The sequence below is a fragment of the Lissotriton vulgaris genome, chromosome 8 (assembly GCF_964263255.1).
Source record: "Lissotriton vulgaris chromosome 8, aLisVul1.2, whole genome shotgun sequence".
In the NCBI taxonomy this organism is placed as follows: Eukaryota; Metazoa; Chordata; class Amphibia; order Caudata; family Salamandridae; genus Lissotriton; species Lissotriton vulgaris.
In genome coordinates, this window is record NC_141696.1 from 1,247,789,295 (window position 1) to 1,247,813,920 (window position 24,626).

General features: G+C 42.5%; 1 protein-coding gene across 1 annotated transcript in view; it reads left to right on the forward strand.

The window, feature by feature from the left end:
* The window catches only part of FLT1 (fms related receptor tyrosine kinase 1), a 451,054-nt gene that overhangs the window by 347,537 nt on the left and 78,891 nt on the right, over positions 1-24,626 (forward strand). The window contains exons 22-26 of the mRNA XM_086935163.1: positions 86-183; positions 11,066-11,188; positions 11,789-11,900; positions 17,883-17,982; positions 22,567-22,672. Coding sequence (XP_086791289.1) covers positions 86-183; positions 11,066-11,188; positions 11,789-11,900; positions 17,883-17,982; positions 22,567-22,672 — 539 coding nt within the window. The remainder of the gene's footprint in view (positions 1-85; positions 184-11,065; positions 11,189-11,788; positions 11,901-17,882; positions 17,983-22,566; positions 22,673-24,626) is intronic.

A 24,626-nucleotide genomic window follows, 5' to 3' on the forward strand; every position in this document is an offset into this window, starting at 1 on the left:
CATAAAGCGAGAGTTCAGAAAATGCTGTAGAACACACAGTGGTCTGAGGAGAGATTGGACTCATTGTGATTGTCATTAATTTCAGATGCAGAAGACTTTTACAAGCAACCTATTTCGATGGAAGATCTAATTTCCTACAGTTTTCAGGTGGCCAGAGGCATGGAATTCCTGGCTTCAAGGAAGGTGAGTAGCATGTCTTACAGGTTCCAAAGCAAAGAGGACTCCTGCCATGAAACTGAATCATAGTATGGTCAAATATTGCAAAGGTGAAGCAACAACCTATTTCTTCACCATGGGTCCTGTTAAAAGGGAAGATAGAGTACCTTATTGGTATTCACGCACAGGAAGTGCCGATACATCTGTGGGCTGCAGGATAACACACTATTAAAAGCCACTGAGAAATGTCCCATAACGTGTTGAATCACTGTTTTCACACCAATTCCAACATGTTACTGCTCCTTTGCTGCCCTGTCTTCGCCCAGACATTTTATTTGCTCTGAGAAGGTGAAATGTAGGAGTGAAACACTCAGGAGCTGGTAAATCCAGAATTACCGGCCTCTTGTGAGGAGGCCGGCCAAATACAATTTTCATTTTGATCATTCTTGTTGCTTTGTGAGCTCAATTTCAACAGGTCAGCTCCTCGCTTTTACAGCATGCAAATGAGTGAGATATGATAAGGCACTCCCAAAATGTCCTATTACATTATTTTAGCCATATATGGTGCGCTGGCTGCAAATCCAAAACGTATGGATGTCAAGGCGTGTCCTGCATTGGCTGAGCGAACTGATGGAGAAGCATAAGAGTTGTCATACATATGTTGCATCTGAAATGCCTGTAGGACTGTAGGACTGGTCCATGTTAAGTCACATAGTCCCTCTTGAAACTATATATTGGTTTTTTTGCATGTAGGAAACATCACGTTTAATCAATTGCAATCATGGAGTGTTTGGTTTTTCTGGGGACACTGATTATTTCGGTAAAACAGCTATGCAGACACTGAGAGGTTCAATTGTGATCTTGTGACGCAGTGCAGCGCAGCAAGTCCCCTTACTGTGCTGCACTGCATAACAGGGAAAGAGCAGCAATGCGCTGTGTTTAAGTCAATATGGAGCGTTTCTGACCTTTCCCTTGCGCCAGCGCCCTTTTGGCAGCCTAGCACCAACGCACTCACCCTTGTACCATGGTTCGAGGGTGCCTGTGTTGCATGCAGGATTGTTTTTGAGCAGGAAGGGGTATCTTCCTGCACAAAAATAATCCAGGGAGGCATATTCCTCTTTCTATGCGTGCTGCCTTCTGCAGCGCAAATGGAAAGAGGAAGAAACAAGGAGAGATATTTCTCCTCGTTACACCTCCCCTGCGAGGGTGTACGATTTTGGCGTACATTCCCAGGTCTGAAAGTTCTTGTAAATCTGGGAATGTGTAAAAATCCGTGTGGGTTGCGTCGGAATACCCACGCACCGCCCATGGAATGCCTTCCCAGGGCAGAGTAAAACAACGCAGTGTTTTGAGCTGCGTTGCGTTACTCCAGATTTTAGAAGCCACTCAGAGCCACGCAAAGTGGTTTTGGGTTGCTTCAGAAATCTGACTTAGAGGTTTGTGTAATGCATATACAATTGCGGGGTGCAAATGTGACACAGCCCTCATATAAATAAGCCCTTGAGACACCAGAGAAAGAGGGCTTTCTACCCATTGACAGTATTATCAGACTGTGCAACCGAGGGATTTGGACAAAATATTGAGTTGTAAATATCAGGAGACAGAAATATCAGAAATAAAATATTGTGTTACATAAATATTGTGATGCAAGAACATGTTTTTTTGAGGTAAGTAATATACTTTTAAATAATATTGATGTTTTTAATAGCGTGTTCAATTTCGGTTTATGTTTCAAGATGGCTGCTGATTAACACCTCTGATTCCATCTCAGTCACTGATGTTCCCCATGCCGGGACTGGTGCTACTGTCCGAATGCATCCTTCCCACCTCCTGGAAGTAAATGCCAGGTACAGCCCCAACGGCCCAGCAGCTCCTGACACAATGACACAGGAAGGAGCTGAAGTGTCACTGTGCTGCTGCCATTGTATGCCTTTTTAGAGCTTGCTCTGGGTCAAGGGTTGTGCAAAGCATCAAGGAAGGGGTTGGCGTTGCTATTGTTAATGGTAGTTTTTAGCAAATGCCTCAGCAGTGGTGCTCTGAGGAGTGGAAATCAGCACTTCATTTCCAACTATTAATCCTGCCAACCATCTACAAGAACGCCTATAACACTCACTAATGATCACACCCAACGCCCATTCATTTATTCTACCACAAAGAAATTGGGGTGAATGTATGGAATTGTCTCCTTGAGAGCACAATACTAACCTGAACAACTAACAGTAATGTACACCCACTGGATTAACCATGGACCTTGGGTTCTGAAGTGCTGTGCTGCCTGCCCGGCGTAAATTGCCTTAATACCTCGTCAGGTGTAGTAAGCACTATCTAAATTCATTCACATTACATTTTCTGTCTATGTCCTAGAGCTATGTCTCAGGCTCTACAAAGAGAAGACCACTTTATTAAAGTCATACAGTACGCGGGGAAACTCCTGCCTTTGCTTTCTTCATCTGGTCAGGCCTGTGATTTCACGTTGAACTTCAGCTCTACCCTTACTAACCTGTTAACAAAGAAGAGTGCACGGTATAGCTTAGAACTTAATGTTTTCCCTAGTCTTTCATCATCCTAATGTTGCTAAAAGAGTTTGTTTGAGCAGAAATACTGTCTAGTTAGTAAAGCCAATCCCAACCAATTGTGGCAATTTTTCAATCCAGGGTTTGTGCTTCTCCAAACCAAACACTCTTACAATATACTGCCCAATAGTATGGATTGCATGTGATTCTTACACTTGTAGTCCTCATTGTCTTATGTGACATTTCCTATCGAAGGATTTACACACTTGTATGATTCATTGTTTCTGTGTGTGTGTGTGTGTGTGTGTGTGTGGGGGTGTGTGTGTGTGTGTGTGAGTGTGTGAGTGTGTGTGTGTGTGTGTGTGTGTGTGTGTGTGTGTGTGTGTGCGCGCGCGGGTGTGTGTGTGTGTGTGATATGAGCAGTGCTATAAAACTAATAAAATGCACGTGATATGCAGAGTGGAAGGGTACTGTTGGAGAGTGGTAGTAAGGGAATCCATGGGGAAGGAGTTGACTGGTGGGCTCCCAAATATATTTTCGCCCCCAGTGCTAGTGCCGGCACATGGAAACGTGAGTGACAGATGTCTCTGTGCCATTTTTGCATTGATTGACCTTCTGTGTGTACTGCAGCCTTGCACCAGCAGGCAGCACGATATAACAACTGTATTCTGAGATTTCTATCGAACTTGGCTTCGTATTTGCAGTTATCTTTTGTTGTTATTTTTACTTCTTTAGACATATCTATTTCGCAGAGTTTACTAATGTTAAGTGCAGTTTAGTACCATATGAGGGCTGGCGATGTCTGCATAGACTGTGCTAAAAAGGACATTTATGAAGACATAGGAAGGTTGTTCCAAGACCAAAAGGATGTCTTAATGAGGTGATGCTCTGACGCGTGCCTTTTAAGAGGTCATATATATGTAGTTCTGCTTTACAAAAATCATATAGGATTTTGTGCTAAATTGGTTGGGAGCCATTAGCATGGACGCTTCACCGAGAGGACTGCCAAATTTGGAAGACTAGCGACCGCTCGTAAGGATCAAAAATGTTCTGAGACTATGGATTTAATTTTCCTGTGTAGCTTCTCCTTTTCATGTGTATTGCATTGTAGATAGCAAAAAAGTACAACATATAATATGCATCCTTTACTACTGTCAACATGTAGCACTCCCTATCCATTGAGGTTATTATGCACAAGCCTACATAGAAAAATAAAAAGACTCAACTAGTGGCTTTGCCAATGCTTGTTTTCTTTATCTTTTTCTCAACGGATGTGCACGTATTTCCTTGGTCTCTCCCTTGTTTGCTTGCATTGTAGATAGCGAAAAAGTACAACACATGATATGCATCGTTTACTACTGTCAACATGTAGCACTCCCTATACATCCCCCCCTACTCCATTGAGGTTCCTACATAGAAAAATTAAAAGCCTCAACTAGTGGCTTTGCCAGTGCTTGTTTTCTTTATCATCTTCTTCTCAACGGGTGTGGGTGTATTTCCTTGGTCTCTCCCTTGGTTGCCTTGGTTGTTCCCTTATCCCCTTTTTCCTCTTGAGCTCTGTTTCAATTCCCCGTCTCCAAGCCCTTGTGCTCCTCGTCCTCCTTTACTTTTTAAACATTTTTATAATTGTTTCTATTTGCAAGAGGACCGTTGGAAGCGCCGGAGGGACTCGGCAGCAGTGGCTGAGACAACTTATAGCCATAACTGGACACGTGATCACGTGACACGGTGTCTAACAGAGGGGTGCCGGTACGTGCAGATTTGGCACCCTTAAGGTCCAGATTCTATTGAGAAGACTGAGGATAGATAACCCCTCGAATGCCCTGATGAAATCGCTGAAAGTTGGAGCGATGAAACATGTCGGCTTGAGGATAAAATAATTATGGTATATAAATAACCATTTTTAAATGGCAGGTTTTGCAGCAACCGAATAAAAACGAATTGCCAGCAAAACCCTGCCCTGTTTTATTAGTTTGTCTGGTTAGGGGTTTGTTTATGTACACAATATTTCATATCAGTGTTTATATGTTTGTCACTGGTTTCTTTTCACCACTATTCTCACGTGTGCACGACTATACGTTTTTGTGCATTTCTGTCTTTTCACATAGAGAGAGTGACCAGTGATGAGAAGTGGGTATACCGGTAATTGCTAGCCGGGAACCCCCTCGGGTGTGACTACCGTGAGGCACTGTCTCTATTTTCTACACCTTTTCCTGGTTGTAGTGAATGTGGACCTGTGTGTTTTTACAGTGAACAATTTTGCAACTTGACCATAGGACTAGTGTTATTTGACAAATCCAGGGGATTTATATTGATAATAAGATATCACACCCCGGTTTCTGGTCATATATGTGGATGCGTCTCCAATTAGGTGAGGCTTTAGTTGATTAATTCTATTTGCAAGAGCCCAGCAGCTGCAGAGTGCTCCTGCGCACTTTTTTTCTTTCCTTTTGATTCACCACTCTAAAAGGACTACCTGTCATGTTAGAATAATAAATTTAAAATAACAAAATGGACCCTGGTGCATCATGACACAAGCGTACACATTTGCAGTCCTCTTGGAATGGGTTTTTCATTTGAAGGCCAATGAAACAAAAGCTTTAGAGAAGCCAGTAGCTCTGCTTTTAGAGCTGAGACCTCTTGGATTTACCAATGTTTGTTTATAGTGGCACCTTGTTAAGACTGCTAAGTTGGTAAATAATAGGAAAGTGGATACAGAGCCCCCACTGTGTGGAATTGAAGCTGCTGTAGCTAATAGGGGACGTTTAACAATAGAACAGATGCCTTCCTCAAGGAGATCTGACATCCACTGCTGTCCTGTTGAAGGAGGAGGAAGTAGTGATCTCATGCCCAATCAGAATGTGAATGTTGATCCTTGTTTCATAAGAACTAGGGCAGTTTATGTCGGTGGTAATGGTCTTTAAAGGTAGAGATCCCCAAATGGAATAAGGTGTTCATATATCCATGAGATATCATACTCTACTGTTCTCAATTGTGAAAGAAATACCAGCACAAGATGGGAGTGTTGGGTGGAAGGTAGGTGGAAGGCAGTCACAGTCTTTTATTTCATTGGGTGTCTACCAAATGAGGTCTGTTTGTGACTAAAATGAACATATTTGGAACAAAAATATATCCACCTCAAGTTACACTCTTGATGTCTCGATCGCACATCCCAGAGCATCATCAAGCCCCAAGTAGCCGCCGGAATGGTCAGTTTGCATTACAAGTCTCAGATGTTCCTGCTGTTTATTACACTAGTGTGGTGGGGTTTTATAGTAGTTCCTTTTTGTTCCAGTTCAGCAGAAATGAAAGTGTTACAAATGGGAGGGATGTATTACTCATCATAGTAACAACAATGTGATTTGTTGTGTCTTGGGTCGCAGATGCAATATTTGGCAACTTACCAACCAAAGCGCATGAGTTAATAGGGAAATATCACGGAGGTGGACCTTAACCAAGCATTATGAGATGAGCGGTGTCTTCCTTCTCTTCAGGTGGAGGAGCACAGATGCAAGGTGCAGAAGCTTGCAAAATGGACACTTTCAACCAAACAAAGAATTGCAGAAATCATTGTGATTTAAGTATTTTGTTGAGTGTTGAGCTCCTCACCCACGCACACAAAGCACTCCACAACACCGGACCAGCCTACCTTAACAACAGACTCAGCTTCTACACCCCCACCCACTAGCTCCGCCCCGCCAGCCTCGCCCTCGCCACGGTCCCCCTCATCAAACGAATGACCTCCGGAGGCAGATCCTTCTCCTTCCTCGCCGCCAAGACCTGGAACACCCTCCCTACCCACCTTCAGCAGACCCAAGATCTTCTCCCTTTCAGAAGACTCCTCAAGACCTGGCTCTTCGAGCAGTAGCGGCACCCTCCTCCCCTAAGCGCCTTGAGACCCTCACTGGTATGTAGTGCACTCTACAAATAATAATTGTATTGTCCCCTGCAGGGTAGTGTTGATGGCTTCCAACTGGGGAAATTCATGAGAATAGTCACACAGATCATGGGGTGTAACACAAAGTGATTGCCCCCCTGGAGAACGTGATAAGAGGCCCAGGAACCTCCCCTATCTCACAGATATTCATTGGCAGTGGGCATAACAGGGATCCCTTTAAAGGTTGAGGGCCCCCTGTAGTGTTGCCCCTCCCTGCACTGCATGGACTGCAGAGATCTGTGTTTTGCCCCAGCACAGACGGACCACAATATAAAAATAGATGTCACTTCACCTGGCCACAGACGTGTGCGATGCTTTTGTGTGCTCAGGCCTTATATTGGTTTTTTGTTGACACCTAATTGACAGCTAAGGTTACCTGTCTCATCGAGAATATATCACAAAATCAAGCCAAACAGTGGTAGCCTGGAGTGGACCTAGAGCAAATAACTCGACCTACCCCCATTTGCGTCAGCTCTTGCCTTGCCATGGAAGCTGGCGAGCACAATTACTTTATTGTTGAGTTTTCCATAGAGCAATGCTCCATCCTGTTGTATGCTTGGCCATTCTCTTTATCCCTTCAGAAACCTGCTGTCTCTGGCAACACTGCAATGTCCCCACCTTGCTTTCCATTGAGGAGCCTGGAAAGTTATCGTTTGGTGCCTGCCCAGCTTATGCATATTCATTTCAAAGACCAGTGAACATCACATACCTTGTACAGCCTGTCCCCTGTCACCTGCTCACTACCCATTTGTCGTCATAAAAACATACACATGCACACTGCCATGCCACTCTACTTTGCAGAAAACTGCCCCTGAGAAGAGCTTTGACAGGAGCAGATGGGTTGTATGGGTACATTTACCTTCGAGAACTCACTACCAATAGGTACTGTGCCCATTGAAAAGGAAGGATGAACTTCTGAAAATGTTTCAGCTTACCAAGCAATCCATGGTTTTGCAGTACTTCCCTTTGCAGCAATATAAGGAATAAAGTACCCCTGCTGTAGATTATAAGCATGTTGCAAGTCCCTGAGGATTTCCATTACCATATAGAGGAACAAGGCAGAAGGATATACTGCTTTCTAAGACCATGCTCCTCTCTAAGGCCATGGAACTCTGAGGTGACTTACAATATCCTTTTAATGTAGGACAGAGAGTACTTTATTCCATATAATAAATGGTTACACCATTAACTTTCTGTTAAACTGCTTAAATACTTGGGACCTGATTTAGAGTTCAGTGGATGGGTTGCTCTATCACAAACGAGACAGATATCACATGCGCTGTATTACAAGTGCATATGTGTCCAATGCACTTGTAATACGTCAAACATGATACCAGTCACATTTGTGATGGGATAATCCATACGCCAAACTTTAAATCAAGCCCTTAGTGTCTTGTGCTTTCATGTTCAGTGGAGATAAGAATAATAGCAGAATATCAAAGAGTAAATGAGAGGCAAAAATGAATATGTTATCCTCAGAAAGTAAGAGTTCTACACAAACTATGAAAAAATAAGACTTATAGGTCCTTTCGGTGTGTTTCCATTCTTTGATTTTATTCTTCTTCAAAGCGCACAAACTCAGTCAACGTGTTTTGCCCCAACAAAGAGGCTTTCCCAGGATTGCAAACATATAAGACACACAAATATAAAAAAATACAATTTCAACATAAAAACGAAGGTTCTCTCAATACCTGTATCACTGTACATTACTTTCAAAAAGATTCTATTTTATATATTTATTTGTTTAATGTTTGATTTATGACCAATAAGCATCTGGTTATTGGAGGTGGGCGACTTGTGTATAAAAAATAGTGATAACTTCAGGTGGTGCAGCACCGGTTTCCCTGGCTGCCATCCTTGGTCCAAAAGCAGAATCTCTCCTGAGAAATCAATCACACAAAAAGCAGTTAGCAATTTTTGCAAAAAGATTTTCAAATCAGTTTAATGTAAGTCAGGGCAATAAATTCTGTGGCACAAATTGTGTAGAAACATGCAGTGATTCTATCTTTTCCGTGAAGACCTGAAAAATAAACATGTTGCTATAAATATCTAATTTCTGCTGATCACTTTTTCTTTTAGAAAAAGATATCAGAGGAAGGAAAAGAAAGTTCCTAATGTCCTTATTTAAAAACTGTATGCACTTATGCTCCATGACCTGCCTTTTACCATGTCATTGTAACATCAGAATTGAATTGCAATTACTTATTACAGTTGAGCAGCTACATCGTCTCATTACTAGAGAGGACTAGAGACATTACAACTGGAATGTAATAAGAAAAAAAAACATTGGCATTTATACAGAGATTAAAGGCTACCATATATGACTTTGAAGGGGGCACTGTTATTCCAGCCCCTACACATGCCCAAATGTCCTTTCATAATTGAGGTTTAAATGCAAGACTGTAGCATCATAGCATTTGCTACACATTTCGCATTTTGATGTGTACACCCAGCCCCTCGATTATAGTGCTGTATTAGTCCTAAGGAAGAGCTGTCTCAGCAGTACTTCACATAATAGCACAACTGTGGATTCAGAGGGCAATTAGGCCCCAGTGGTAGTGTGAAAGATGTAAATGAAATTTGCCCCAGTTTAAACACCGGCGCACTTATTAATTTAGTACAAATTGTGATAGCTATTTTTTTAACTGAGTCACACACCAGCAACTTATAAATGGTATTAATTGGCAGCCTGAAATATAAAAAATGGGCACCAAACTTGTTTACACACTTTATAGCTAACTATTTATCAGCATTAAATATTGGACATAAAAACACACTAGAAACCTGGTGCAAATGTTGTAGGCATTGGGGTGTTTTTGCACTTTATTTTACCTTAAGGATCTAAAAGACCCAATAAGAGTAATGTGGTAAAACATGTAATCACTGTGGATGGCTTTCTGGAGCCGTATTACAGTAAGTCCCCTTCAGTAATACCGATAGCGCATGCGCACTTAAAGCGCCAGCACTACCTTCAGGGGGCGTTCCCTCATTTTCACATGGGCGTGCCCTATGCAAATGAGAGTATTGATTTGCCTCTGCGCCTGTGCCATATTACAGACGCGGGTTCAGATGCAAAGAAACTCTCGGGGTAGTACTCACAGTTCACCACCTTCTAGATTGGGCACTGTGAGTACACCCCCTGAGAGCAGCCCACTGGAGGGAGAAAAGCAGGTCCTATGGACCCCCCAGGCTTCCCCTTGCAGGCAGGTGCAGTCACTGACTGCACCCGCCTTCAGGGGATCTCTAATTCCCTTACAAAGTGCAGGCGAGTTGTCGCCTGCACTGTGAAATCACAGAGCAGCTGCAAGCAGCCGCTCCTTGTTTTGCACATGAATGCCCTCCCCCCCAAGGCAGCGCGGGTTCGCTACTGCCCTGGGGCAGGGCTTTCATCGTTACAGGGCGTATTTTCATTGTTTGCCCCAGATGCACCTTTTAAAAGGTGCGCCCAGCGCAAACAATGAAAATGCGTAATTTCGACCCCAGATTCAAATACATCTGGAAAAAAATGTATTGCAATGTTGTTATCAATGTTATTGTCCAGTTGTTTGCACAAAAAGCTAACAAGGTCGTTAAGAGCCATGGATTAGTGCATTTAGCACCCCCTCTCTATATTGGGTGCCAAAACACTCAAATACCTACCACAAATTGCATATGTCTAAATCGACCCATAAATCTTAGGGTCATACCATGGGATAAAAGTATTTCCACTGCACAGTATGTTAGCTCCAAATTGTGCACCACCATCTAAATAAAAAAATGTAAATGTAAATGTAGTGTATTTTGTAAACCGCACAGCTGCCCCAACGGGGCGTCCCGGCGCCGTATAACGCTGTGGAACCCTTCCTGGCTCTCCCTGTGAGATGCCCCTCCAGGGGCACCCCCAAGGTGACGCCAGGCATCCCAGTGTTGTAGGGGCCATTGTGGAGATTAAGCAAGCTATTGCCCAAAGTTGCAGCATGGGACCCATGATTAGAATAGGCACCGAGGCGAGAATTATCGAGTCTGCGGACATTGAGCCCAAGAGACCCTGCTGCGTTGGGACTTGAACCCTGGACCCGGGCCTGAATTCTGCTTCAGAGTCTGCCGCTCTAACCAGTGAGCCACACTTCTCCATGTCAAATAAACATGTCAGTATACAAATAAAATGGCTGAATTAACATAGATCAGCGTGCTGGTGGAACATGTGGAACAACAGTTCACATTCAGGGAGTTCCCACTGGTGTGACTATATTTAGATGTGCAAAGAAACACAGTCATCTCTTAAGTGCTGGTAGTTTTCTTTATGTGAAGATTTAATGTTCACAACAAGGGCTTCCTGGACATTATGGCACTTTTCCTTTAAAGGCACAAAACGAATCCCTAACAAATGAAAAAAGAAAAATGCCATTGAAAGGGATTCAGGAAATTGGTGGGTAGGATAGAGGAAATGATTTCTAATTGTGTGACTTTTTTATTATAGTGCATTCATCGAGACTTGGCAGCCAGGAACATCCTTTTATCTGAGAACAATGCGGTAAAGATCTGCGACTTTGGCCTTGCGAGAGATATTTATAAGGATCCAGATTACGTGAGAAAAGGAGATGTAAGCATTTTCACACTTTTATCTGTCATAAAAGCAAAAGGGACAATTCACAAAATCTTAGACGGACGGGAAGTAGTACTCTTGTATTACCGCTTTACATATTTTGTGAATTGACCCCATACTTTACTCTTTAAACTAACCCTGAGCTCATGTTTTGGTGGCTTCTTTTTTTAATAGTCTCTCTTTTGACACACATGAAAAGCATTTTTCATACTGACCTACATTCCAAACTATGGACCAGTTCACAAAGACATTTATGAGTATGTGAAGTAGTATTACAGGAACATCAGTTTGGGTTGGGGGGGGGGGGGGGGGGGGGGGTTCATGAAATCCCTGTATGCCACAGTGCCCATTCCAAGTTAGCTGCCCACACCTTTTTCTCAATCTGTGTCAAACAACAAACATAACAATTTGGAGAGATCTCATTTGCTTTCGAGATTTAATCCTTCTAGATGTTGCCTTTTGTGTGGTGTCTCATTTGACCTCTATCAATGTCCAAAGGATGCAGAGCACAATATGTGTGAATGAATGATAAAAAGACATCTTTGAATGAGTTGTAATCAGATGTTTTAACATGTTTTTGTTTCCACATATTTACAGGCACGGCTTCCACTCAAATGGATGGCTCCAGAATCCATATTTGACAAAATATATACCACAAAAAGTGATGTATGGTCTTATGGAGTTCTACTGTGGGAAATATTTTCGTTAGGTAGGTGTGCTAGATAACGAAGAAGTAAAAAAAAAATCTTTACTTTATAATTGAATTGCTTCATATATTTTATTGGGTCATCTCTTCACTTCGATATAACTGAAAGAGCTCTCTTTCTTGAAAGATCCTACCCTGAAGTGTACCTCTCAACTCCTGCCACATTTTGTGTTGTCTGTCTTCATGTAAAACAAATGTCTTCATGCTTCACTGAAGAATGATATGTGCAAGATATGGCATTAGAGCTCCCAACCTATATAAATGATTTTACATTCTTCCTATGAAGCTTCTTTTGAATAATAACTTGCTTTGTCTAGAAAAGAACCAAAGGTTACTGGGAGGTTATAGTTAGGCTCCGATTTCACTCGTACAAAACCAATGAAAGTTATAGTTTCTGAGCTAAGAACAACTTACATCCCTGCAATGCACTGCTTATGACCTCACATATTACATCACTCATGACGTGGTCAGTGACATCTCTGATGTCATCACTCATAACATCTCAAATTACATCACTAAAGTTTCCTATGGAAATAAAACCTAGGGGGAAAGCAGTTTGGTACGCCTGCCTTTTTCTCAGCTCCCGCTTGACGAAGTACCCAGAAATTTTCAAGTAAGCAGCTGATGTGAGTGTTGAACGAGTTTAGAAAAGTTTGAAAGGATTCATCAAACGACACCAAAGTTATTGGCAAATTAAAAAGATGCTGTTCCTATGGAAGCTAGGTTCCTACCTACTGGCAACAGCCAGTAGAAAAAAAATTAAAAAAAAAATATATATATATATATATATATATATATATATATATATATATATATATATATATATATATATATATATATATATATATATATATTTATCGCGAACAACAACTCCAGCTACTTCCACCACAGCGTGGCGGCGAAGAAGAAGAAACGGACCACTTTCATAGGCAAGTTGATTTATTTAACCTTTTACATCCAGTACAGCATACGGCAGATGACGCGTTTCGGGCTCAAGAGCCCTTGATCACATAAAGACTGACTGAATTTTTACCATTTTTAAATGCTGCTTGACATCCCGCCCATATCACATGATCTAATCAGCTATAATCAAGCTGGAAAACAGACTTACGATGTTTATACTTTCATTCATATGTTGCTTTCATAATTTCATTATATTTACAAAATTACCAGCCATACAATATAATTATTATATACAATGTAGACATTACGAATGTTAGAAAATAAACCATTTCTACCTACGATGATTTGAACAATTAATCCTGCATAATGCATTAATTTTTGTTTGGTAATTATACTCCAAATCATCTAAAATAGAATTGTGTGAATACCAACAGAGTCATGAATGACCCCAACCTTTAAAATACAATTTCCAATGAAATTGCGGCAGGAATTATATCCGGTTAAATCCGTTTACAATATTCAGGTAGAATACATTTTTCAGCTTGGTTGCAAGAAACATAATTTTCGGGTATATCTCAGGATGTGCAAAGCAATGCATAGCAGCAGTGAAAGTGTGTGCAAAATAGTGCTAATAAGATCTCATATTTAGAGAATATTTTAAAATGCCAAAGTATGAACCAATATGAAAATATGCAAAAATCAATTAAACAGTATAGAGTTCATATTGTATAAATGTTTAAAAAATTCTTTAAAAACTATTTATTCATACTTGAACATAGTGCAAAAAAGTGTTTTTGTTTTCTTTATAGTAAAAAAGGATCAAACTAGCATGATTACTATACATTTGTCTGACGAGAAATTGTATTGCAGTTTGCAACAAATGCATCTAAAGTGTGACACTTACGTATAAACAATAGCAATACCAGGCCTAGTGAAATGATTAAAGCTCATTGAGATCAGATCCAAAACCAATTTTACAACAATAAATTCATCTGATAAATGTACTGAACTCTTTCGTAGATGGACTATCAGAGGAAAGTGTACATGTCCTCAGAATTATTTAATCGTTAGGGCATTTGCTATCAAAGTCGAAGATGGATTTAGTTTCCAGTCGTCTTAACAACAATTCCCTGTTGCTTCCTCTGCGTTGTTTAGGCACTGAAGCAACCACGTAGTACTGCAAACAGTTTATGTTGTTCTCATGCACCTGTTTAAAGTGACGAGCCACTGGATAAGCGGGGTCACTATGTAAAATGGCACGCAAATGCTGCAGTATCCTCACGTGAACCTGTAGCTTAGTACTTCCGATATAATTCAAGCCACAGGAGCACGTGAGGACCTACACTGCAAATTCCGTTTTGCAGTTGAAACTTCCCGCTATTTTATTCGCAGTAGAGCAGAAAGGTGTATGATACTCTCTCTTATTTACACCAAATTTACATGCTCTGCAAGAAGAACATTTGTGGAAATCAGAAGTGGGTTTCAACCAGATGGAACTTGTTCTAATTTCTGGACTTGATTGTTCCAGAATAGAACCCATGTTTCTTGCTCTGCTGAATGTCATAGTTGGAGTCAATGGTAAACTCATCCTCAGAACTGGATCTGTTAGTACAATTGCCCAGTTTTTGTTCACTATGGACCTGATCTTACGTTCATTTTCACTATAGGCGGTTATTAACCTTGGGCATTGATTATCTGGAGAATCTGCTTCAATAGAAGAAGGCTCGTGGGACTCAGCGTTGTCTTCCAACGCTTTAGGCAATAGACTTTCCCTAGATCTTGTAGCAGCTTTAGACATGGCTAATGTAAGCATCTTGTCAGTATAGCCACGAACCCTGAGTCTCTGCAACAATTCTGTCGCACATGCATCAAAGTTTCTGTCTACACTGCAAATTCTTTTCAGGCATAAAAGCTCCCCATAAGGGATGCTCGTAATCAAATGCTTTGGATGCGAGCTAGAAGCATGGAGCGTTACATTCCTAGCTGTTGGCTTCCTAAATAAAGTAGTTTCTACTTTATTGTTCTTAAGGTATAATTTGACATCCAGGAATTCTATACTGGATTCATCTATTTGGGATGTGAAATGGAGATTGAGATTGTTTACATTGATTTTTTTAATGAAATCTAGCGCTTCTTCTTTACTCCCATTCCACACCATAAAGATGTCGTCAATATATCTAAGGAAGCATTTGATGTTATTGTGAAAGAATTTTTTATGCTCTTTCTTCAAGAACTGTTCCTCCCACCAGCCCACGTGCAAGCACGCGTAACTGGGGGAGAAACAGGCTCCCATCGCCACACCTCTGAGCTGCCTGAGCAAATCCTTGCCAAAAATGAAAAAATTATTATTCAAACACCAGTCCATTAAACTGATGATGGCTTTGTTATGCTGGTAAAACTCACTAGATCACTGGTCCTAAAAGAATTTAACTGCATCCAGACCTGCACTATATATATATATATCCATTTCTATGCGCAGTAAATAACTGTTACTATTGTTAACATAATAGTCCTCTATTTATCTATCCTGGAAGAATATACTGCGAGCTTAATTTGCCAGAATTTGAACTAGTGTCATATTCACCCTATGTGAGTAGTGAGCGCCTAGCTCACTTGTCCCTGTGTCTGATGATGATGATGAATCACATGGATCAGGGAGAGCTTGTGTCAATCGTTTTTATCACTAATTGATTATGAACCCCTCTAAGTGTCATTGAAGGGCAGGGCATAAATACAAATGACATAAGATGCACGAGCAACATAAAATGATTACATATAAAAGACAAACATGACAGAAAGCAGTTCCATCAGAATAAATGTAGTGAAATGTTTTAACTCACAGTTACTTTTGTGAAAAGTAGGTAGAGTAGGGAAGAAGCAGGAAACTGAGGCTTTGGAAGACTATTTCAAAAGCTAGGAGCACAGACAGAGATGGCTTGATTAATTGTCTTTGAGGGTTATATCAACTATCCAGCGTGTTCACTGATTTTCTGTTAGGTTACGCATGAACCTCATATCAAGGCCGACTTTCTTACACATAGAAAGCTTTAGTAAAAAATGAAGGGGCATATTTATAAACCCCTTTCACCTCAGCAATGTCACTTTTAGTGACATTCCTATGGCGAAAAACCCTTCACCTTATTTACAAGGCGGCGTTAAGCCACTTGTTAATAAGGCCCCCTTTCTTGCTACACTAAGCGTAAAGGAGCGTGCAATGGGTGTTGTGGTGGGCGTTCCGCCGCAACACTCATTGGATTTTACGCTGCCCCCCATTTACAAGGGTGGCATAAACAGTGTTGGAACTGTTTTGACAGTGATATAGAGGGACAATTTTTACCTCAATTATATCCTATATGTTTTTTTACCCATGCCATAGGATTCTTCCATTAAAACTTTCATAAGTGTATTTCCTATAGGCATTTTTAGCACATAATTCACCACACATAGCACTTGTTCACTAATACACAAAATCCCGCTCCGCTGTAGACAAGCGTTGCAGCACAGCTGGATCGCACTCGGTGATCCAGCTGGGCCCCGATGATGAAGCATGCCACCTACCAGGTAGGTAGGTGAGGGGTTTCTTAACAACAAGAGCTTGTTGTTAATATCAACTGACTGACCAGGCACCAGGGTAATATCCCTGACCTATACCTGCTTGAGGTCTTGTCTTGGTTGTTCTAATACATCAGTTACGTTACACAACGACATTCTTTTTTTTGGGGTGGTCATGGGAGGGTAAGGGCTCAATTACGAGTCTGGCGTTTCTCAGACTGCCGGACTCGCGGAGGAGCAGCTGTAGCGGTCTTTCGCCCGCCATCATACAATTAGGGCTGTCAGACTGCCATTGTCCTGCCGCAGCTGCCAGGGAACCTCTGTGGTGTTGTGGCTATCTTGAGGATCCAGTATGCTTGGCGGGACCGTTTCGGTCCTGCCATGCATATTACAAGTTCCCGCTCAGCCATGGTTTACATGGCGGTTTCTACTCCATGAAAATTGTGGTGGAGAGGAAACAAAGGGGCCCTACAGGGCCCTCTTGGGCCTCAGGGCCTTGTGTTGCATGCTGGAGGGCACAACGTGTCCCCCCCTGTCTGCATGCACCCCAGTTCCTACACAGCATGGATTTTAAAGTCCAGGCTGTGCAGGAAATGTTTTTGGTGTTCCCATTGTGCTGCCCATTTTCTGAGGCACTGCCATAGGAACATCAGAATAAATCCCTGCCAGACATGAGAAACACTTAATCTGGCGGGCAACCTGACCATGGGTTTGGCGGTGTGGAAGCGGGGTCAGACAGCCCAGTGCCGCACTGTCAAACGTGTAATCAGGCCCTACGTGATTTGCTCAGAATCGCATGATATTGACTCAACTCCGAGGCTCGAACCTGGTTTCCCAGCTCCAAAGTGTGTCTGCTTCGGGCATTCACAGTAAACTTGTGTCCCATTTTTTTTGTCACTGTTGCTCTAACGTGTTACCACTCACTCATTCTCCCTCTCGGTCTCCAAAGGAGCCAACTTCTAAGAGGGAAACACAAGAGGTCTGTGGTAACTCCACAGACTTCAATATTCCCGAAGAGGCCAGTAAGTGGGCTACCGGCCCCATCGGGAATTACAGGCCTCTCATAAAGTGGGCTTCAGTGTATTCACCCCGAGCAAAAAGGTAAATATATGTTCGACTCTGTACACATACATTCAGTTTGACTCTTTAACCCATTGGGCGCGGCCGCGATTCTGCACCTGTGCGGCAGAATCGCGAGTGGGCGGGTTTATGACGGCCCCTAGCCGTCATCAGCACACGCCCACCGTAGTGCATGACGGCTGGGGGCCGTCATCAGCATCGAAGGGGTTAAGGAGTGATGCTATTAAAGAACAGCAATTTTGCAAAGTATTTCTTAACAAAAAAGTTATGTTCCTTGCTACAGAGGAAAACCTTTCTTTTAACCTTATGAAAAGAATGAAACAATAAGGTGTGTTTTAGAGTCACTCGGAGGACGCGCTTAACCTCACTGCATTTCTGCATTCTTTGCATGTTGTGTCCAAACGAGGTAACCTTTCTCACGCTGCTCCTTACCTCTCACGTGTTCTGCAGGTGCCTCGCCCTACCCCGGAGTTCAAATAGATGAAGAGTTCTGCAACAGATTAAAGGAAGGAATACGGATGCGCGCGCCGAGCTACGCAACACCAGAAATGTAGGTCTCCTCCCTCCCGCCTTGCGGCTGCGCCGTCTCGTGCCACTGTGCAGGTTGTTGTGATGAACATGGACACGAGCCCAGGGCACTGCCTTTTCCTGGGGCGGAGGCCAGCATTCTCAGTCTAAACAGCCTCGAGTGCGGTCTTCAAAGGCTCGATGGCCAGGAGGGGGGTGCGAGCGCGGCCTCCCGGGATCAACACAAACAGAAGTTCAATGGCAGGAACCAGACGCCTGTGTATCCTCAAAGCTGCTCCATAAAACACGTCCCTTTGGATGAGGGGTTGTGTCGCTGCTTTGCACACCATGAAAAACAGCATCGGGCCGGGCACCTATTGTCCAGGACCTGACTTCCAAATATGCAAAAATTGCTTCAGAACTTCTAAGATAAGCCATCAAACGTTTCCTAAAGCCAGCGAGGAGCTCTGCACATGTGAAATGTATTCACTTAATATCAATGTCATCAATGGGGGGGCCTAATTTATGAGAAATGGCGCATTACTGCGTGAAAACAGCGATGCGTCAAAAGTTACGCATTGCTGGAGTGTGTCACAAAAGTGACGCAACTCCAGCATTGTGTCCTTTCACACGGGGCAAGCCCCATGTGAAAGGGCCTGTGTCAGTCTTACGCCTGCTGTGAGGCAGGTGCAAGATATTGACGCAATCGCGTCCTAGAAGTGACTCAGTGAAATCTCATAGATTTCAGTGCGTCACTTCTATGAGGCTTTTTGCGGGGGAACGCCCCCCCCTGCATACATTATACCTGACTTAGGTATAATGTAGCACTGGGGTTTACAAAGTGACACATCTGCTTAGATGCGTCACTTTGTAAATAGTGCGCAACAGGAGGCATGTTTTACGCCGCCGATGCGTCACAAAAAGTGACGCATCGGAAGCGCAAACTGACGCAAGGCCTCATAAATGAGGCCCTAGAGTGGTTGATAATGGTTAAAAGGTCCCTCTGGAGATATTCACTAACGAACTTAACCTAATGAAACATCCCTAAATTAACATTTAGGGATATATTTACTAGAAACTGGTGGAGCGCGGTGTTACGCCAAAATTGGTATCGCCACGCTCTGTCAATTTCAGAACCCAGCGATTTACAAGAATGTGCGGCACCCATGTGTTACCCCTAGCACTGGTGCTAAAGAAGCTGCCTACCTTGCGCCATGTTGCAAAGGTGCCTGCGCTGCAGGGGTGACTGTGCAGGAAGGGACACCTTCCTGCACATAAACAATCATTACAGGTGATTTGCTGCTTTTATGTGTGCTGCCGAATGCAGCACACATGGAAAGAGCAAAATACGAGGAGAAATTAATCATTTCTCCTCCTAGCGCATGCTCAAGGCCAAGTTTTCCCTGGCGATATTTTTGGCGCTGCCCCACACCTTGAAAATATGGGGCAGCTTCAAAAAGCAAATGGGTGTTGGGGTGGAACGTCCAATGCAACACCCATTACACGCCGCTACCATGCTAAGTGCTGTAAGAATAGGGACATTATTTTCACGGTACGTTAATGCATGCTAAATTGCTTAACACTGCTTTGTAAATAAGGAGAAGGACTAAATGCCACCAGAACGTCGGAAAAAGTGATGTTTACGGTGGCCTTACCGCCTTGTAAATATGCCCCTTAGGCTCTTAGAGAAAGGCTGATCGAAAGTAGAAGAAAAGGGGCATGTTGTCCTTTTGAAAGAAAATACATGAATCATGCTAGCATATATTTTTGTGAGTGAATTTGTGATGTGTCAGAATGCATGGGTGGATGCATGGGAAGACCCATGCTCTACCCATGGCACGCCGCCGTGCAGCAGAGTTATGCAAGGCTGCAATTAGTGCTTCCTTGCATTACTGTAGATTTATCAAGCCACGAAAGCTGGCCTGGTAAATTTAATTTAGATGTTGCTTCACACTTGCAAGGGCATCACAAAACCTTGATAAATATGGACCTCTGTCTTCACACTCTTCTAAGGTCTCAGAAGTTTGGATCTCATTATCAGGCTTCCCCCGACAGTAAATTCTAGAAGATCATTCCTTCTGCTCCTTATTTTGTATTTAGAAAATTAAATAATTGAGAATTATGTTTGGCCATTTATTTTATAGGAAGATGATGCTCAGAGCAAGGATTATGATTGGGCACCTGCATTGGCTCATGAGGAAATTTAGTATAATTTTGTATACTTTCTTTGAATGGCAATGTTGGTGGTCCAGTGGCTAGTTGTCCGACCGTGGTTCATGAAAAACTGAGCTCTAATTCTAGCTTCAAAACTTCACCAAGCAGTTGTGTGGCCTTTGCCTCAAATTGCACTAATGTGTAATATGGAAGTAAAGTTCAAGATTTACCAAGATAAGCACAAGGTAGCACTTAGTGAAAATCTGCAAAGATGTATTTCATGAACAGGAAAAATTATTGCAGCACATTTACGAAGAATTGTACGCTTATGATATCAGCAGCTATCCGTGCACTAAAAATACACTTTTTGCTTGACCCCAAACTAGATTTACCATATGTTATTGCGTAAAGGCAGTCAAGAAGTGTCTTGAATGAGGTTCTTGCTCGAAGAGCCTCCTTGAATGTGACCCCCTTCACAGAGAGGAATGGCTAAGGGGCAATCGGGTAACATGCTATTCACAGAAATAGCTTGTATTTCACAAAAAAAACCTCAGAGGCATATTTACAAGCCCCCATAACCACAGGAACGTTGCACGGGGGAAACGCAGGGCTGCACTGTATCCTTGTAAATACAGTGCAGCCCTGTGTTTTGGAAGTGGCGGAGCGCAGCGTTGAGCCAAGGGGGCTAATGCCATGCTCCGGCACTTACTAGTAAATACGCCCCTCAGTTTCCAGGTTTGTGGTTGTTTTAATTTGACAGGAGTATTGGCTCAAAGTCATGGCATTCCACATTGCATGACTTTAGTTGATCTGGTTTTGCATGGTTGCTAAAGCGTTTTTGTGCAGATCCCGCCCAGTTCTATCCACTTTTTGTAGATTATCAAGGATCTCATGCTGTGCGCCTCAAAAGCTGTTTAGTGCTCCACTCACATCAACTTTCAGTGCAAAATTCATTATTCATTGAAAAGTTGATCAATGCAGCTGTTTCCACTGCTTGCTTCATGCAAGCACCCTCCTTGGGCATTTGTAAATCGGGGCTAATTCTCCGCATTACAGCCTCACCCCCTTCCCATCACACCCTAGTTTCTCTAATCTAAGGTTAACTAAAATCACTCATTCGGTTGTATGGACATCTCCTCACTGTTGCGATGCTGCTGCTACAAAACACATTGCTTTCTGGAAACTGCTCTGGTACTCCCTGAGGGGCTCAACCAGACACCTAAGCTAAAAGAAAGAAGGATCAGAATGTAGCTCCGTGCTTGAGAGGAATTATTGCTGGCATACAATCCTTTTGGAATGAAGAGCTGCAGAGAGTTACCAAAGAGGATTCTGTTGTTCAGAAAATGCCTCCTTTATACTGAGCATGAATTAACTCCAACAGCATCACCTGTTTCATTGAGCCTATTGTATTTTCTGCAACACCATGATAACCAGTTGAAGGCTTGCTTGTCGCACACACTTCTGGAATCTTTGGGCCCAATTCACAGAACTAACTTAAGACAAAATCCTAAACTTACTACCATTTTGGTATTCACAGAAGGCATTTACTCATTTTGGTATTCACAAAAGGCACTTACTCATTTCCGTATTCACAGAAGTCATTTAGGAGTTCTAAAGTTAGGAGTCCTAACTTTACTACTTCTAAACTGAGAAAAATCCTAACTTTACAGAAGGCATTTAGGAGTCCTAAAGTTAGGACTCCTAACTTTAGGACTCCTAAATGCCTTCTGTGAATACCGAAAGTCTTAAAGTTAGAATTTTTCTCAGTTTAGCAGTAATAAAGTTAGGACTCCTAACTTTAGGGCTCCTAAATGCCTTCTGTGAATACCGAAAGTCTTAAAGTTAGGATTTTTCTCAGTTTAGGAGCAGTAAAGTTAGGACTCCTAACTTTAGGACTACTAAATGCCTTCTGTGAATACCGAAAGTCTTAAAGTTAGAATTTTTCTCAGTTTAGCAGTAATAAAGTTAGGACTCCTAACTTTAGGGCTCCTAAATGCCTTCTGTGAATACCAAAAGTCTTAAAGTTAGGATTTTACTCAGTTTAGGAGCAGTAAAGTTAGGACTCCTAACTTTAGGACTACTAAATGCCTTCTGTGAATACCGAAAGACTTAAAGTAGGGATTTTCCCCAGTTTCAGAGTAGTAAAGTTAGGACTCCTAAATGCCTTCTGTGAATACCGAAAGTCTTAAAGTTAGGATTTTTCTCAGTTTAGGAGTTGTAAAGTTAGGATTCCTAACTTTAGGTCTCCTAAATGGCTTCTGTGAATACCGAAATGAGTAAGTGCCTTCTGTGAATAACAAAATGAGTAAGTGTGTTCTGTGAATACCAAAATGGTAGTAAGTTTAGGATTTTTTTTTAAGTTAGTTCTGTGGATCGGGCCCTTAATGAGCATCTATGCTGTAAAGACTCATTAACTTGACTGGTAGGACACTTTTCTAGAGATGCCTGATAACACTTTCTTTTGCTACTTCAGATATCAGACAATGTTAGACTGCTGGAACAGTAATCCAACAGAAAGGCCAAGATTTGTGGACCTTGTTGAACGTCTTGGGGACCTACTCCAAGCCAGTGTCCGGCAGGTACGTTTGACTTCTTGAGGTAACACATCACCTTCACAAACCTACAGGTTGAGGCAGCATACACAATGGGGAACAAGAAATAGTGCCTTGCACAATGTTGAAGTGGGAAAGAAAGAAAGATCAATGGAAGAGATATAAAAAATAACTTCAAAGCACTTCCTGGTTGGAGGGACGTGTTAACCTGAGTTTCACAAACCAAGTATTTGACTTTTACTTAGATGATAAGTGACTAATATTGCTGCCACTGCAGATGCTTATCACATTTCTTTTCAAGGGTCCTCCTATTGTGAAGCCTCTACTTTTGTGAGTTGCACAATGGTCGAGGGATCTGAAGGAGGTGTTGTTTGTTGTGCACTTGGAGCATCTACAATGCAGTGTTTATTATATGGTATTTGGGGCCCGTTCTTTGGCATTTATTTGCACCTGAGCTAGGGGACATCGAAAGTATTTTAGTCTTGAGCGAGCGGCAGTAGAGAAAGATCCTGCTCTGGGATCCAGCTGAACCATTCTAGATCAGGTGGAAGAGAATTTGATCTTTTAGCAAGCGTTTGTACTGTGAGCTTGATTAGCTAAGCGAGAAGTGGATGGTGTTCACACTTCTGCTATCACACCTCTGTCTATGAACAAAATTATATGGCAAATTAGGCGAAGATAATGGTGAAGTTTGCTAACAACAGATGTGCCCAGAGTGTAATTGGTTGTTTTAGTGTCAAGAGTGACAACTAGCGTTTTAACATTGGTACTGGGTGCAAAAGACTCATTAACTAAGGCGGCGATGCTTATGGATGCGTAGAAGGTTGGTGTCACCTTTGATGTTGAGGAACATTAATTCAGCTGTGCAGGTTTCACGAACTGCTGAATTTGGCTTGGGTGGAAATCTGTAGGAAGGTTTGTATGTTGTCAGGATATGAGTTGTAGAAACATTTATAGGAACCAGTGAATTTCAGAAGGGAGAAGAGGCAAATATTAGCAATCATTGGCAAAGGCAATTGGTCTGGGTTTAATGTACTGGGCAAAAGACAGCAATGTGGAACTAGCAGGGAGAAAGCACACAGCTAGAATGTAATGCATGTGTGTAGAGGAGAAGCACACAGGTGAGAGAGAAGATGTAGCACAGTGTAGGGAGGGAGAAAAGCATGAGAGAGACAGCGGTAAAATGCATACAATCTTGTTGAGTGTTTAGCCCCTTGGCCGCGGCGGTAATTCCGCCGCGGCGCTGGGTGGGAGGGGGGTCGCGTTGCGCCACCATGCGTGTGACGGAACGTCTCCATCACGAGCCACGGGCGTGCTGTGCTTATGACGAAGTGGTTCTGTCACGGCCCCGCCCGCTCATTAATTCACCGGGGAATTGATGCCGCGTGGGCAGAGCGGCCGCGGCATGACAGAACCACTCCGTCATGAGCACACGGCACCCGTGGCTTGTGACGGAGTGGTTCCATCACAAGCATGCAAGGGGTTAAACAAACAGTAGCACTGGAAAAAGCGAGCAGTAGAAGGACATAGTAAGGCATCGATGCTCCAGGGCAAGGACAAAAACAAGAAGAGAAATGAAAGCCCCCACAGCTAACTAATACAAAGCAAGCAAACAAGAGTGACAGTGAAGCCAACAAATGGTATGCAGTATGTGGGCTCTAAGCCCACTGTAAGATAACAATGTCTCACAACAGACAGAGCATGCTCCGTCTTAGTCAACACCTAAAATAGCGCTCTTATGGATGAGTGCCCAGTCTCTTGAACGTCCTGTGTTCCAGGGGAAATATTGGGTTTCGGTCCAAACTGGGATTAATGCGACTGACATTTTTCTCTGTGCCAATTTCGCTAGGAAAGAGTTGGCAAAATTTGTATGGAGAAAACAGGGGAAATAAACAATCATTGGGATGCTTATTATGATACTGCAGGTTATCAATTATTTGTAGTAGGAAAACTCATAAACGGTAGGTTAAACCACACCACG